At 44.8% G+C, this 17,289-nt stretch overlaps 1 protein-coding gene across 2 annotated transcripts in view; it reads left to right on the plus strand.

The window, feature by feature from the left end:
- The window catches only part of LOC139536791 (segment polarity protein dishevelled homolog DVL-2-like), a 37,503-nt gene extending 20,507 nt beyond the window's left edge, over positions 1–16,996 (plus strand). The window contains exons 7-15 of one of the 2 annotated variants that reach the window (XM_071337414.1): positions 190–259; positions 467–606; positions 691–767; positions 6,452–6,519; positions 6,756–6,947; positions 7,362–7,493; positions 12,684–12,860; positions 13,248–13,472; positions 14,857–16,996. In XM_071337414.1, coding sequence (XP_071193515.1) covers positions 190–259; positions 467–606; positions 691–767; positions 6,452–6,519; positions 6,756–6,947; positions 7,362–7,493; positions 12,684–12,860; positions 13,248–13,472; positions 14,857–15,413 — 1,638 coding nt within the window. In that variant the 3' untranslated portion in view covers positions 15,414–16,996. The remainder of the gene's footprint in view (positions 1–189; positions 260–466; positions 607–690; positions 768–6,451; positions 6,520–6,755; positions 6,948–7,361; positions 7,494–12,683; positions 12,861–13,247; positions 13,473–14,856) is intronic. The other variant, XM_071337415.1, reaches the window with a different exon arrangement.
- The last annotated feature ends 293 nt before the right edge of the window (positions 16,997–17,289 follow it).

The raw sequence follows: 17,289 nt of genomic DNA on the forward strand, positions 1-17,289 counted from the left end.
AAAATATTTATTTAACCCGTCTCCTCCTCTTCAACTACACTGATTGAAGTGGATTTAACAAGTGACATCATTAAGGGATCATAGCTTTCACCTGGTCAGTCTGTCATGGAACGAGCAGGTGTCCTTAAAATGTTGTATGCTCGGTGTATGTGATGTAATAGTACGTGTTTTTGTTTTGCTGCGTTTCAGGCGTCTTCGTTCAGCAGTGTGACAGACTCCACCATGTCCCTTAACATCATCACTGTTACTCTCAACATGGGTGAGTGCCCCCTTCAATTGCTCCCCTCCTTTTCGCTTCTTTCTTCTCACTCCTCTATCACCTCACGCTCTTCCATTGCCTTATCTCTACATCAGGCTCACGTGCTAGCTTATCTGTAAGGTTTAGTTTTTCTTATCTGAAATGGAATAGGAAAAAAAGACTATCTGTTAGCTGCTGTACTGTATGTGTATGGTTTCCCCCGTGCAGATAAATACAACTTCTTGGGCATCAGTATCGTGGGTCAGAGCAACGAGAGGGGCGACGGGGGTATCTACATCGGCTCCATTATGAAGGGAGGTGCTGTGGCTGCTGATGGGCGGATCGAACCAGGAGACATGCTGCTGCAGGTGACACGCATACAATAAGTTGTGTCTCTTAGAGCCGGAAAGCTCTTTGTTTAAGGTCTATCCTCTCATGTTGCTCCGTCTCAGGTGAACGACATCAACTTTGAGAACATGAGTAATGACGATGCTGTCCGTGTGCTGAGAGAGATTGTACATAAACCTGGGTAAGGCATCTCTTTCCTGTATGCACAAACTTTCGGTCTGTGTCTTGGTCTACAGTTGAAGTCGGAAGTTTACGTACACTTATTCATTAAAACTAGTTTTTCAACAACTCCACAAATTTCTTGTTAACAAACTATAGTTTTGGCAAGTCGGTTAGGACATCTACTGTGTGCATGACACAAGTCATTTTCCCAACAATTGTTTACAGACAGATTATTTCACTTATTATACACTGTATCACAATTGCAGTGTGTCAGAAGTTTACTAAGTTGACTGTGCCTTTAAACAGCTTGGAAAATTCCAGAAAAGGATGTCATGGCTTTAGAAGCTTCTGATAGGCTAATTGACATCATTTGAGTCAATTGGAGGTGTACCTGTGGATGTATTTCAAGGCCTACCTTGAAACTCAGTGCCTCTTTGCATGACATCATGGAAAATCAAAAGAAATCAGGCCATTTTTTTTATTTCACCTTTATTAACCAGGTAGGCCAGTTGAGAACAAATCAAAAGAAATCAGGCCATTTTTTTTATTTCACCTTTATTAACCAGGTAGGCCAGTTGAGAACAAGTTCTCATTTTCAACTGCGACCTGGCCAAGATAAAGCAAAGCAATGCGACACAAACAACAACAGAGTTACACATGGAATAAACAAGCGTACAGTCAATAACACAATAGAAAAAAATAATTCTATATACAGTGTGTGCAAATGGCGTGAGGTAAGGCAATAAATAGGCCATAGTAGTGAAGTAATTTCAATTTAGCACATTAACACTGGAGTGATAGATGAGCAGATGATGTGCAAGTAGTGATACTGGTGTGCGAAAGAGCAGAAAAGTAAATTAAAAACAATATGGGAATGAGGTAGGTAGATTGGGTAGGCTATTTACAGATGGACTGTGTACAGCTGCAGCGAGTGGTTAGCTGCTCTCCTTTCGGAAAAGCTGACCACGACTATTTTGTTGCTCCCAGCCTATAGACAGAAACTAAAACAGGAAGCACCCGCGCTCAGATCTGTTCAACGCTGGTCTGACAAATCGGATTCCACGCTTCAAGATTGCTTCGATCACGTGGACTGGGATATGTTCCGCATTACGTCGAACAACAACATTGATGAATATGCTGATTCGGTGAGCGAGTTTATTAGCGAGTGCATTGGTGTTGTTGTACCCACAGCGTCTATTAAAACCTTCCCCAACCAGAAACCGTGGAATGATGGCAGCATTCGCGCAAAACTGAAAGCGCGAACCACTGCTTTTAATCAGGGCAAGTTGACCGGAAACATGACAGAATACAAACAGTGTAGCTATTCCCTCCGCAAGGCAATCAAACAAGCTAAGCATCAGTATAGAGACAAGGTGGAATTGCAATTCAATGGCTCAGACACGAGAGGTATGTGGCAGGGTCTACAGTCAATCACGGACAACAAAAGAAAAACCAGCCCCGTCGCAGACCATGATGTCTTGCTCCCAGACAGACTAAACAACTTCTTTGCTCGCTTTGAGGACAATACAGTGCCACTGACACGGCCCGCTACCAAAACCTGCGGGCTCTCCTTCACTGCGGCCAACGTGAGTAAAACATTTAAACGTGTTAACCCTCACAAGGCTGCAGGCCCAGACGGCATCCCCGACCACGTCCTCAGAGCATGCGCAGACCAGCTGGCTGGTGTGTTTACGGACATATTCAATCAATCTTTATCCCAGTCTGCTGTTCCCACATGCTTCAAGAGGGCCACCATTGTTCCTGTTCCCAAGAAAGCTAAGGTAACTGAGCTAAACGACTACCGCCCCGTAGCACTCACTTCCGTCATCATGAAATGCTTTGAGAGACTAGTCAAGGACCATATCACCTCCACCCTACCTGACACCCTAGACCCACTCCAATAGGTCCACAGACGACGCAATCACACTGCACACTGCCCTAACCCATCTGGACAAGAGGAATACCTATGTAAGAATGCTGTTCATCGACTACAGCTCAGCATTTAACACCATAGTACCTTCCAAACTCGTCATTAAGCTCGAGACCCTGGGTCTCGACCCCGCCCTGTGCAACTGGGTCCTGGACTTCCTGACGGGCAGCCCCCAGGTGGTGAGGGTAGGTAACAGCTCCACCCCGCTGATCCTCAACACTGGGGCCCCACAAGGGTGCGTTCTCAGCCCTCTCCTGTACTCCCTGTTCACCCACGACTGCGTGGCCATGCACGCCTCCAACTCAATCATCAAGTTTGCAGACGACGCTACAGTGGTAGGCTTGATTACCAAGAACGACGAAACGGCCTACAGGGAGGAGGTGAGGGCCCTCGGAGTGTGGTGTCAGGAAAATAACCTCTCACTCAACGTCAACAAAAAAAAAGAGATGATCGTGGTCTTCAGGAAACAGCAGAGAGAGCAGCCCCCTATCCACATCGACGGGACAGTAGTGAAGGTGGAAGTAGTGGGACAGTAGTGAAAGTTCCTCGGCGTACACATCACGACAAACTGAAATGGTCCACCCACACGGACAGCGTGGTGAAGGCGGCGCAGCAGCGCCTCTTCAAACTCAGGAGGCTGAAGAAATTCGGCTTATCACCAAAAACACTCGCAAACTTTATACAGATGCACAATCGAGAGCATCCTGTCTGGCTGTCACACCGCCTGGTATGGCAACTGCTCCGCCCATAACCGTAAGGCTCTCCAGAGGGTAGTGAGGTCTGCACAACGCATCACAGAGGGCAAACTATCTGCCCTCCAGGACACCTACACCAACCGATGTCACAGGAAAGCCAAAAAGGACAACAACCACCAGAGCCACTGCCTGTTCACCCTGCTATCATCCAGAAGGCGAGGTCAGTATAGGTGCATCAAAGTGGGGAGACAGAAGCTGTTTTTCAATCTCAAAGCCATCAGACTGTTAAACAGCCATCACTAACATTGAGTGGCTGCTGCCAACATACTGACTCAACTCTAGCCACTTTAATAATGAACAAAATGTATGTAATAAATGTATCACTAGCCACTTTAAACAATGCCACTAATGTTTACATACCCTACATTACTCATCTCATATGTATATACTGTACTCTATACCATCTACTGCATCTTGCCTATGCCTTTCGGCCATCACTCATTCACCTAATAATCCCCAGTTTACAATTGGCTCATTCATCCCCCTCCTCTCCCCTGTAACTATTCCCCAGGTCGTTGCTGCAAATGAGAACGTGTTCTCAGTCAACTTACCTGGTAAAATAACGGATAAATAGAAAATTTAAAAATAAATATTTTTATGTACATATTCTTATTCATTCCTTTACACTTGTGTGTATAAGGCAGTTGTTGTGAAATTGTTAGATTACTCATTAGATATTACTGCATGGTCGGAACTAGAAGCACAAGCATTTCGCTACACTCGCATTAACATCTGCTAACCATGTGTATGTGACAAATAAAATTTGATTTGATTTGCTCAGATAGCTGATGTTTAAAGTTAGTGAGGGAAATATAAGTCTCCAGCTTCAACGATTTTTAAAAATGTATTCCAGTCACTGGCAGCAGAGAATTGGAAGGAAAGGTGGCCAAAGATGTGTTGGCTTTGGGGATGACCTGTGAGAGATACCTGCTGGAGCACGTGCTACGGTTGGGTGTTATGGTGACCAGTGAGCTGTGATAAGGCGGAGCTTTACCTAGCATAGACTTATAGATGTCCTGGAGCCAGTGGGTCTGGCGATGAATATGTAGCGACGGCCAGCCGACTAGAGCATACAGGTCGCAGTGGTGGGTGGTATAAGGGTCTTTGGTAACAAAACGGATGGCACTGATAGACTGCATCCAGTTTGCTGGGTAGAGTATTGGAAGCTATTTTGTAGATAACATCGCCGAAGTCGAGGATCGGTAGGATGGTCAGTTTTACTAGGGTAAGTTTGGTGGCGTGAGTGAAGGAGGCCAAGACCTCAGAAAAGACCAAGTCCGGTTCATCCTTGGGAGCTTTTTCTAAACGCCTGAAGGTACAAAGAAGCCACTGCTCCAAAACCGCCATAAAAATGTCAGACTACGGTTTGGGGATAAAGATCGTACTTGGGGATAAAGATGGTACTTTTTGGAGAAATGTCGTCTGGTCTGATGAAACAAAAAATAGAACTGTTTGGCCATAATGACCATCGTTATGTTTGGAGGAAAAAGGGGGATGCTTGCAAGCCGAAGAACACCATCCCAACTGTGAATCACGGGGGTAGCAGCATCATGTTGTGGGGGTGCTTTGCTGCAGGAGGGACTGGTGCACTTCACAAAATAGATGGCGTCGTGAGGGAGGAAAATTATGTGGATATATTGAAGCAACATCTCAAGACATCAGTCAGGAAGTTAAAGCTTGGTTGCAAATGGGTCTTCCAAATGGACAATGACCCAAAGAATACTTCCAAAGTTGTGGCAAAACAGCTTAAGGACAACAAAGTCAAGGTATTGGAGTGGCCATCACAAAGCCCTGACCTTAGAAAAATAGGCCAAATTTCACTCAACTTATTGTGGGAAGCTTGTGGAAGGCTGCCCAAAACGTTTGACCCAAGTTAAACAATTTAAAGGCAATGCTAACAAATACTAATTGTGTGTATGTAAACTTCTGACCCACTATTATTCTGATATTTCACATTCTTTAAAATAAAGTGGTCATCCTAACTGACCTAAAACAGGGAATTCTTACTAGGATTAAATGTCAGGAATTATGAAACTGAGTTTAATTGTATTTGGCTAAGGTATATGCAAACCTCTGATTTCAACTGTATGTGTGCATGCCTTCTGCTCCTTCTACAAAGATAATTATCAATAATACATTTAGCAAAAACATTTATAAATTAATCTGTTGAAACTGAGAATAGAAAGGTTCACAACTTTTGTGAAACATCACAGCAAAGTTGAAAAATATATGGCAAATAGAAATCCAATATGGATGGTGTTAAGAGATCGATGGGAGGTTGAGTGGAGCTGAAGGGTGGCATTAAAAACAACAAGATAACTAATGTAAAATATACTTTCCAATAATGGAAAATGTATTTAAAAGAGCTGTGTGTATACATACATAAGTATTCAGACCCTTTGCTATGCACTTAGGTTCATCTTGTTTCCATTGATCATCCTTGAGATGTTTCTACAACTTGTTTGGAGTCCACCTGTGGTACATTCAATTGATTGGACATGATTTGGAAAGGCACACACCTGTCTATATAAGGTCCCACAGTTGACAGTGCATGTCAAAGCAAAAACCAAGCCATGAGGTCAAAGGAATTGTCCGTAGAGCTCTGAGACAGGATTGTGTCGAGGCACAGATCTGAGGAAGGGTACTAAAAAATGTCTGCAGCATTGAAGGTCCCCAAGAACACTGGCCTCCATTCTTAAATGGAAGAAGTTTGGAACCACCAAGACTTCCCAGAGCTGGCTGCCCGGCCAAACTGAGCAATCGGAGAAGGGCCTGTTCAGGGAGGTGACCAAGAACCCTATGGTCACTCTGACAGAGCTCTAGAGTTCCTCTGTGGAGATGGTTGTCCTTCTGGAAGGTTCTCCCATCTCTGAAGCACTCCACCACTCCACCAACATTGATGGAAGCTACAATCCATCTGCAATATTAAAGCCGATCTACCCCCTAAAACAAAAGAGAAAAAAATAAAGATTATCTCGATGTCTCTCTCTTTCTCTCTCCTTTTCTCTCTTCACCCAGACCTATTATCCTGACAGTAGCTAAATGCTGGGACCCTTCACCCCAGGGCTACTTTACCCTCCCACGCAGTGAGTAACCTGTTATATCTCCTAGGCTCTTTCTCAGTTCCTCTTTCCTTGATTTCTTGCATCCTCTTTCCTCACAACACACTCGAGGTCGAAGATCCAAAGTCCCTTCCCCTCTGACCTTCTCGTTTTGAGAACGAGGAGAGGGAGGACGTGAGAAATAGAGCAAAGACTAACTGCGAAAAGAGCCTCGGCTGAGAAATCCACCCAATGGTAGAGGAGACTACAACCCCTCATAGTGTACACCCCCATTGTTCTTCCAGATGAGCCGATCCGGCCCATAGACCCGGCTGTGTGGGTGAGCCATTCTGTGGCCATGACAGGGGCCTACCCTCCCTACCCCGGCAGCTCCTCTCTCAGCACCATCACCTCCAACTCCTCGGTGACCGAGACAGAGCGTGAGTCCCTCTGCCTGTCTCTGGCCCACAAAGGTAAGGTTTGCTTTTATTTAGTACACTATGTTTGAGTCTTCTCGTGTCTCTTTCTCTTGCAAGTCTCAAGTTTTGTCATTTTGCTCATTGATCTCTGTTGAAGATTTCAGTCAGGGTTTCCCAAACTCGGTCCTGGGCCCCCAAGGGGTACACATTTTGGTTTTTGCCCTAGCACTACTCAGCTGATTCCAATAGTGAACTAATCAAGCTTTGATCATTTGAACTAGCTGTATAGTGTTAGGGCAAAAAACTACATGTGCATCCCCTTGGGGACGTGAGGACCGAGTTTGGGAAACGCTATTTTAAGTTCTCTCTTCTCTCTCAAGTGTTCTGTCTACCTTAGTTGATAATGAATAGATTTTTTTGACAGTCTGTTTCTCTTAATCTTACCCTCCTCTCCTCATCTCTCTCCAGGGTTTGATGACTTCAACCTGTCCCTGCACTCTGACATGGCGTCGGTGGCTAAGGCCATGGCCTCCCCAGAGTCTGGTCTGGAGGTCCGGGACAGGATGTGGCTCAAGATCACCATCCCCAACGCCTTCCTTGGTGAGAGAACTGCTTCCAGATCTGTTTGTGCTGTATAGCCAACTTCTAGGGTGCTGTTGTATTTGGATTGGAAAGAAAGGTTATATCGTTGAAAAGTTATAACTAGTATTAGGGTTTAATGAAAAATATAGAAATAATAATAATACTGATGACCGGTATCCCAGGACTTCCCAACCAAGTACCTTCCAGTTTCCCAAGAAAAATATTGACAGGTCCCGTGGACCAATAATATTAAACATTTATGCCTCACTAAAAAATACAACATGTGCACGTGCAAATAGCTGCATGCATGAACCGAACATATCAACTTTTCTTTAACTTATTTTACTAGGTAAGTTGAATGAGAACACATTCTCGTTTACAGAAACGACCTGGGGAATAGTTATAGGGGAGGTGGGGGAATGAATAAGCCAATTGGAAGCTGAGGGCGATTAGGTGGCCATGGTGGTATGAGGGCCAGATAGGAAATTTAGCCAGGACACCAGGGTTAACACCCCTACTCTTACAATAAGTGCCATGGGATCTTTAGTGACCACAGAGTCGGGGCACCCGTGTAACGTCCCATCTGAAAGACGGCACCCTACACAGGGCAATGTCCCCAATCATTGCCATGGGGTATTGGGATATTTGTTTAGGAAAGAGTGCCTCCTACTTGTCCCCCGACACCATTTCCAACATGATCTGGTCTCCCATTCAGGGACCGACTAGGACCAACCCTGCTTAGCTTCAGAGGCAAGCCAGCAGTGGGATGCAGGGAGGTATGCTGCTGGCAAACTCTCTGGCGTCATTCATAGCCTACATTAGACCAGTCATCACAATTCTAGCAGCCTGCCGTATTTAGCTTACTCAACATCATGTCAATAGAAAACATCACTTACTTGCATGACTTCTATAAATTGCTGTCTCATGTGTAGGCTACTCATGACGCAGTTTACTGAAGGCAGTCTCATCTCACATTCACAAATCTCTTTTTGGCACTGGTAGAAGCTCAAAATATGAACTGCAGCTACTCACTGGTCACAAAATGACTGGTATATTGTGATTACAACCGTGCCTCTAGGAAATAGATATTTGCAACATTGTTCCATGATGTGAAAATAACAAAAGCGAGTGCACGGCTAGCAGATACCATAGACTTCCAGTCATTGTACTAACCGTACTTAGCAGTTGCGCTAGCGCTAGTTAGCAACTTCCTTCAAACTGCATGCAGAGACATACAAATGCAGTGGTGGGCCGTCAGGGCCAGCAAGGCCTTCTCTGCTGGCCTAATCATCAGAATATAATTTTTTTTTAAATATATTTTCCCACAAATATGTATTAAATTATTCCCCAGAGTAAGAATTATACTCTTCATTTCATAGCTTTCCTCTTAGTTGCACTGCTTCCAGCCCCAGGTTGAGATTTGGAGGGCTGGTCTTTATGTTAGATCTTTTATCCAATCATATTCAGCCATCATGTGTTGCCAGGGGTCTAAAATCTGCCCTCAGGCCTTCAGAATCAACAGTGCGGGCGCTAGTAGCTTAAAGGGAATGGAAATGGAAATTTAGTGTCAACCAATCAGCTTTAGAGTTGGCTATTGTACGCCTGCTGGAGCCAGCTAGCAGGCGTAGTGCGTGCACGTCTTTTGATTGGATTACCAATATTGAGAGGCAGGTCCTATGGGCAGGTCTATGCAGAACCTCAGAAATAGGAAACTGAATTTGATAAACAAATTAATTCGCGTACTACTAAGCTGTTTTTTCAACCCACAATGGCGGAAGGAGGAGAAGATATCGATTTGGTCGAGGATATAATTATAACGCCATTCCCAAGACGAACTTTTCAAGAAAAGTTAGACATTGTAAGGTAAGGTCGCCCGATGCTACAAAGCCTGTCACAGGCGGGAAAGGGGTTCGTTCGCCACTTTCAAAGTTCCAACTACGAGCGCTATCAATGGCTCACAGGCTCCGAGAAGCACTGCAAACTGTACTGCTGAGAATGCCTATTATTTGCAAGTGATCGATTTGGTGTTTGGAGCCACACTGGCTTTGCAAACTTGAGTTGTCTAACCAAGGCAGCAACGAGACACCAAAGTACGGCTGGGCACTTACAAGCAATGGTGCTTTTGAAAACTTTTGGGGACACCCGAGTGGATCTACAGCTCAACGAACAAGCGCGCAGGGCAACGGAGCTGCACAATGAAAAGGTGAAGAAAAATAGGGAAATATTGAAAAGACTCATTGATTGTGTCATGTTTTTGGGTAAACCCTGTTTACCCAAAAATGTAAATTTGTCAATTTCAAGGTGACGCAACGCCTGGTTATACTCCGTTTCTGTCTAAATGTATAGTGTCTAGAGCCATGGCATCATAATGATGGTAATAAGAGGTGGATTAATTCGGGTGGGACTGTGTAGGACCTCACTGAAGGCCCCAGGCCCACGGCACGCCACTGTACAAATGGTATCCATGAGTTCATCTGACTCTGGGGAAGTAGATATAGGGCGTCATTACCACAATCACAACGTGTCCCTTTTAAACTGGCTGGGCCTAATATAGTGAATAAGAGGTCATACAATACGTTTTGTAGTGATTCATATGTTGCTGATGTAAAGGATATTTGCTGGTCTGTGGTGTGTAATGCGGAGCAACCAGACTTGACACATTGCTTATTACTAATAAGCACGCACCCATTAAGAAAATGATTTTAAGTCCTGTTGGATTGATGAAGAATTGAAAAATTGTATGGTTGAGAGGGATGATGCATGGCAAATAAGTCTGGCAGCCCAACTGATTGGCAAACGTACTGCAAATTAAGAAATCGTGACTAAGCTAAATAAATAGAGAAACTATACTATGAAACAAAGATGAATGATAGTAAAAAGCTTTAGAGCACCTTAAAGGACATTGTTTTGGGGAAATCATTCCATCATTCATTGAATGATGGCTAATTTAAACGTAGGGATGATATGCCAGCAACAAACGCTGACACTACACATCCAAGTATATCTGACCAAATTATGAAAGACAAGAATTGTACTTTTGAATTCCATGAAGTCAGCGTGGAAGAGGTGAAATCAACAATGACAAGCCAGGCCTCCCTGGTGGGGCAGTGGTCTAAGGCATTGCATCGCAGTGCTAGCTGTGCCACCAGAGACTCTGGGTTGGAGCCCGGGCTCTGTCGCAGCCGTCCGCGACCGGGAGGTCCATGGGGCGAAGCACAATTGGCCCAGCGTCGTCCGGGTTCGGGAGGGCTTGGCCTAGCAGGGATATCCTTGTCTCATCGCGCACTAGCGACTCCTGTGGCGGGCCGGGCGCAGTGCACACTGACCAGGTGTACGGTGTTTCCTCCGACACGTTGGTCCGGCTGGCTTTTACTAACTAAATATTTCCAAAAATAAAAGCATTGTATTTGGGACAAATCAATCCCAAAACCTCAACTACATATCGTAATGAATAATGTGGAAATAGAGCAAGTTGAGGTGACTAAACTGCTTGGAGTAACTCGGGATTGTAAACTGTCATGGTCAAAACATATTGATACAACAGTAGCTAAGATGGGGAGAAGTCTATCCATAATAAAGCGCTGCTCTTCCTTAACCACACTATCAACAAGGCAGGTCCGACAGGCCCTAGTTTTGTCGCACCTGGACTACTGTTCAGTCATGTCGTCAGGTGCCACAAAGAGGGACTTGGGGAAATTGCAGTTTGCTCAGAACAGGGCCGCACGGCTGGCCCTTAAAAGTACACGGAGAGCTAACATTAATGGGACGAGAGATTGACTTCCTAATTACTTGTTTTTGTAAGAGGTGTTGACAAGCTGAAGGCACCGAGCTGTCTGTTTTAAAATACTCGGACACCCATGCATACCCCACAAGACATGCCACCAGAGGTCTCTTCACAGACTAAGTCCAGAACAGACTATGGGAGGTGCACAGTACTACATAGAGCCATGACTACATGGAACTCTATTCCACATCAGGTAACTGATGCAAGCAGTAGAATCAGATTTAAAAAGCGGGTAAAAATACACCTTATGGAACAACGGGGACTGTGAAGTAAAACAAACAGGCAAGGCGCCTGCATACACATACACATGATAACATACACACACTTGTGTGTTGTGAATTCTGTAATGAATGTATTGTAATGTTTTTAAAATTGTATAACTGCATTAAATTTGCCGGACCCCAGGAAGAGAGCAGCTAATGGGGATTCATAATAAGTACAAATACACTAGGCTTTAAACAAATTGTGTGGCGACTTTAACAGAACCTTGAGTTGATAAAGTTTTGACAAATACAATATTATAAACTGGGTGGTTTGAGAACAGCCTTTAGCCGTCGTATATTGGCCATATACAACATCCCCTCCGGGCCTTATTGCTTAAATAAACCATTGGACTCCTGTCCACATTTCTCCATTTACAGTGGTATAGTCATGTCATTTTTTTGGGACTGGTATTATATACGTTTTCAAATAGCATTTCCAGTTTGAACGGGAATACCAGGATGTTATCGGGATGGTTGCAATTTTCTCCGCAAAGAAAATTGGTAGATTTACAGGAAAATATTAAACCCTACAGTAGATCATAGGTGGAGTTCTAATGGATGATTGATTGGCAGGTTCTGATGTAGTGGAGTGCCTCTACCAAAACATTGAGGGGTTCTAATGGATGATTGATTGGCAGGTTATGGTGGAGTGGCTCTACCAACACGTCGGGGGGGTTCTAGTGTGGGGTTCTAATGGATGATTGATTGGCAGGTTCTGATGTGGTGGAATGGCTCTACCAACACATCGGAGGGGTTCTAGTGTGGGGTTCTAATGAATGATTGATTGGCAGGTTCTGGTGTAGTGGCTCTACCAACACGTCGGGGGGGTTCTAGTGTGGGGTTCTAATGGATGATTGATTGGCAGGTTCTGATGTGGTGGAATGGCTCTACCAACACATCGGGGGGTTCTAGTGTGGGGTTCTAATGGATGATTGATTGGCAGGTTCTAATGTGGTGGAGTGGCTCTACCAACACATCGGGGGGGTTCTAGTGGATGATTGATTGGCAGGTTCTGATGTAGTGGAGTGCCTCTACCAACACATCGGGAGGTTCTAGTGTGGGGTTCAAATGATTGATTGGCAGGTTCTAATGTGGTGGAGTGCCTGTACCAACACATCGGGGGGTTCTAGTGTGGGGTTCTAATGGATGATTGATTGGCAGGTTCTGATGTGGTGGAGTGGCTCTACCAACACATTGAGGGCTTCCAGGACCGTCGTGAAGCCAGGAAGTATGCCAGTAACCTGCTGAAAGCTGGCTTCATCCGCCACACGGTCAACAAGATCACCTTCTCAGAGCAATGCTACTACATCTTCGGTGACTTCAGCGACTGTGAGAACTGTGAGTAAAACAGCACAAGCCTTCGTGGCTAATTGCCCATAGGCCTGTTTTACTGTACTACAGAGATGGGCAACAGGTGGCCATCCCTGTATTATGATTATTTTGTATAAAAAAATTGTCAATCTGCGGCAATCCTTTGAATTTCGAAATCCCGATGTGGCCCTCAAGCCTTAAGATGTTGCCGTGCCTGCTGTGCTACATTAACTTTACAGTTTCGTTGCTGTTTGTTGTAAATATGTATATTTGCCATGGACTTTTTGCTGTTTTATTTTGTGAGCGCTCTGGTAAAATGTCCTATGTATTTGTATTGAAAATGAAGGTCAAATGATGCATCATACATCCCTGATTATAACTGTACCATTACTCGATTCTCTCTTCCTCTCCCAGACATGGCAAACCTCTCCCTGAATGACAACGACGGTTCTAGTGGGGCCTCAGACCAGGACACCCTGGCCCCCCTGCCCCTCCCGGGGGCCACACCCTGGCCCCTGATGCACACGTTCCCTTCCTACCAGTACACATCCAACCCCTACTCCAGCCAGCCGCCCCCCTACCACGAGCTTTCCAGCTACAGCTACGCGCCAGGCAGCACGGGGAGCCAGCATAGCGAGGGTGAGACTGGAGGGGCGGGGGGGGCGGGGGGTGTATGTATACTGAACAAAAATATAAATGTAACATGCAATAATTTCAAAGATTTTACTGAGTTACAGTTCATATATGTAAATTTATTTGGCCATATCTATGGATTTCACATGACTGGGAATACAGATATGCATCTGTTGGACACAGATAACTTTTAAAATATGTAGGAGCGTGGATCAGAGAACCAGTCAGTGTCTGATGTGACCACCATTTGCCTCATTCAGCACGACACATCTGCTTCGCGTAGAGTTGATCAGGCTGTTGATTGTGGCCTGAGGAATGTTGTTCCACTCTTCAATGGCTGTGCAAAGTTGCTGGATATAGGCGGGAACTGGAACACGCTGTTGTACACATCGATCCAGAGCATCCCAAACAGGCTCAATTGGTGTCATGTCTGTTGAGTATGCAGTAGATGTAAGAACTGGGACATTTTCAGCTTCCAGGAATTGTGTACAGATCCTTGCGGCATGGTGCCTTGCATTATCATGCTGAAACATGAGGTGATGAGCGGATGAATGTCACAACAATAGGCCTCTGTGCATTCAAATTGCCATTGATAAAATGCAATTGTGTTCATTGTCCGTAGCTTGTGCCTGCCAATACCATATCCCCACTGCCACCATACGTTGACATCAGCAAACCGCTCTCCCACACGGTGCCATACACATGGTCTGCGGTTGTGAGGCCTGTTGGACGTACTGTAAAGTTCTCTGAAACAATGATGAAGGTGGCTTATGGTAGAGAAATAAACATCAAATTCTCTGGCAACAGCTCTGGTGGACATTCTTGCAGTCAGCATGCCAGTTGCACGCTCCCTCAACTTGAGACATCCGTGGCATTGTGTTGTGACACAACTGCACATTTTAGTGGCCTTTTGTCCCCAGTACAAGGTGCACCTGTGTAATGATCATGCTGTTTAATCAACGTCTTGATATCCCACACCTGTCAGGTGGATGGATTATCTTGGCAAAGGAGAAATGCTTACTAACAGGGATGTAAACTAATTTGTGCTCAATTTGAGAGAAATAATATTTTTGTGCGTATGGAAACTGTATTTTATATTTTATTTCAGCTCATGAAACATGGGACCAACACTTTACATGTTGTGTTTATATTTTTGTTCAGTGTAATTAATACGTGTTATGGATGAATAATTAAAGATTTCAGAGTATTTTCCTGACAGGCCATACTCAGAAACTTGAAGATTGTAGGGTTATGCAAGGGTTAAAAAATGTCTAGTTTGAATCAGAGCTATAGATAGCCTCTGTATGATTCTGGTTAGACTGTGATATTAGAATGTACTCAGCTTTTCTGGGGTGCCTGTTTTCACATTGTCCTGTCTTCTCTCACCCAGGGAGCCGGAGCAGTGGCTCCACCCGGAGCGAGGGAGAGAGACGGAGGGGAGGGAAAGGCACAGGAGGGGTGGGCAGTACTAGCGGCCGAGATGAGAAGTCACCAGTAGGCGGAGACGGAGGCAGGGACTCTCGCTCAGGAAGCGGCAGCGAATCAGAGTATTCTGTACGGAGCAGCCTGAGGAGGGGGGAACACGGAGGCTCGGCCACCCCCAGTGAACACAGCCACTATAGCCACGTCAGCCAGCGCTCACACCACCGCGCACCCCCTCCACACCTTCAATTCCCACAGGGCATCCCCCTTTCATACAACCCCATGATGCTTATGATGGTCCCCCAGCACCCCCATCACCCTCACGTGCACCCACACACCCTCCAGGGCCTGGGGCAGACAGGGCCCTCGATGCCGGGCCTGCCCCCTGGCACCATTCCCGGGGGACCTCCAGGGGCACCCCCAACCCGTGACCTGGGCTCTGTGCCCCCAGAGCTCACCGCCTCGCGCCAGTCCTTCCACCTTGCCATGGGAAATCCCAGTGAGTTCTTTGTGGACGTCATGTAGGAGTGGAGACACTACAGAGGGTTGAGTCCCAAATGGCACCTAATTCCCTACATAGTGCACTACTTTTGTAGTACTTTTGACCAGGGCTCATTTTGTAGTCCAATGAGCCCTGGTCAAAAGTAGTGCCCCTCTGGGACTGACTCAGAGGCTGTATATGGGGAAGTTGGTGTCCAGAATCAGAAGGATGCACGCTGCAGCATAAGGCAACATTAGAGCGGTACCAGCAACATTCACGAGTTGCCTTGATTCATTTGAATTCTTGGAACGCTTTATGAGCCTAAACCCAGCCCAGACCATTGTCTCTCTTTGTGATGTCATTGGTTAACCATGGTTTTATTAGGTGTCTCCTCATCTGACTGGAATCAGTTACCTCTAGATGTTTACCTATCTCTGCCTTATCTTACAAGCTGGGAAACATCTAGAGTAAGCAAAGATGAGTAATTCCTGTCAGCTCAGGATTCACCTAATAAAAACCTTAAATTGAGCTTCATCAAGGGTAATAGGAATACCTATTTCTCTGTTGTTCAGACAGGAACATAGGTCATTATGTCAATTTTTACAATATGAAAACAGAATACATTTCACTTCAAGTAATTGTACATAATTCAATGTGCCACGCAATTACGACCACTGTTACATAGCTGTGATCATGTTTCTAAACAACATGTTTTCACTCATAGTGATATGGAGCATAGTACTACTATAGCCTACTTAGGAGGTTAATTGCTGTGGTGTTCTTGGAATATGGTACTAAAACACTACCAGCTGGAGAAGGAAAGTGTTGTATACATCATGTATCTGTTAATTGAAATGGATGAATTCATGCATGCATTCACATTTGATCTACTGATAACCAGCAGTAGGAATGTTTTTTTTATGAGAAGCTCTGTTGTCGGGTTTGTGTTTGCATGCACTCACGCTCAGGTCCTGTATTCACAAAGCAAGTAGGTAGGCTGATCTAGGATCAGGTGCCCCCGTCCATATAACCGTATTCATTATGATTTGACAGGACTCTGATATGATTGATTGAATAAGGGCCCAGGTATTGTGGAGGCCTCCTGTCCTCTGCAGTAACTGGTGAGCCCCCTGATTCTGTTGTGATTTGCGCCTTACTGGTCAGTCAGCTTGATGCAGTGTGTGAATTGGGCCGGTACACACAGGTACTGATTACTGTACTGCTTTAGTACTGGCCACTCTTATATTGGCTTAAATATATGAGTACTGGCACCCAAAATGACTACCGTACCAGCACCTATTTCAGTTCAAACACTGGGTGGATGACTGGGAGATGGAAGCTGGTACAGACCGACAGACTGAAGTATTTGCGATAGCAGTTGGTGAGGGTCAAAGGATGTAGCCTGGTTAAACCAGACTGAATGCTATGCTCTCGCCATTGTTTTGAGTGCTGCATTCAGTCTGGTTTAACCAGGCTACAAAGAATTGAAAAAGAAGCAAATACAAAATAGTTGATATAGCTCTGATCTCACACTCCAACCCACATTTAGTTTTTTAACTGAGTGACATACACATTTTTATGTATACATTTCTATAATTGTATTAAAAGGTGCTTGATGAAGAGAATAGTTATGTTTCTTAGTATGGCACAGTCAGTAATGCATTGTCATATTTGCTTGTTTGTCACTTTTACATTTGTACAATTTAGTCATTTAGCGGACACTCTTATCCAGAGAGACTTAGTTAGTGCATTTATCTTAAGATAGCGAGGTGGAACAACCACATATCAGTCATAGTAAGTACATTTTTCCTCAAAGTAGCAAAGTCCGAGCTAGTAAGGGGGAATTGGCATAGGATATTATAGTTTAAATACAACTCTAATAAATTTAAAGTGTTTTCCCCTTAATTTGTAGATAACATA

The sequence above is a fragment of the Salvelinus alpinus genome, chromosome 13 (assembly GCF_045679555.1).
Source record: "Salvelinus alpinus chromosome 13, SLU_Salpinus.1, whole genome shotgun sequence".
In the NCBI taxonomy this organism is placed as follows: Eukaryota; Metazoa; Chordata; class Actinopteri; order Salmoniformes; family Salmonidae; genus Salvelinus; species Salvelinus alpinus.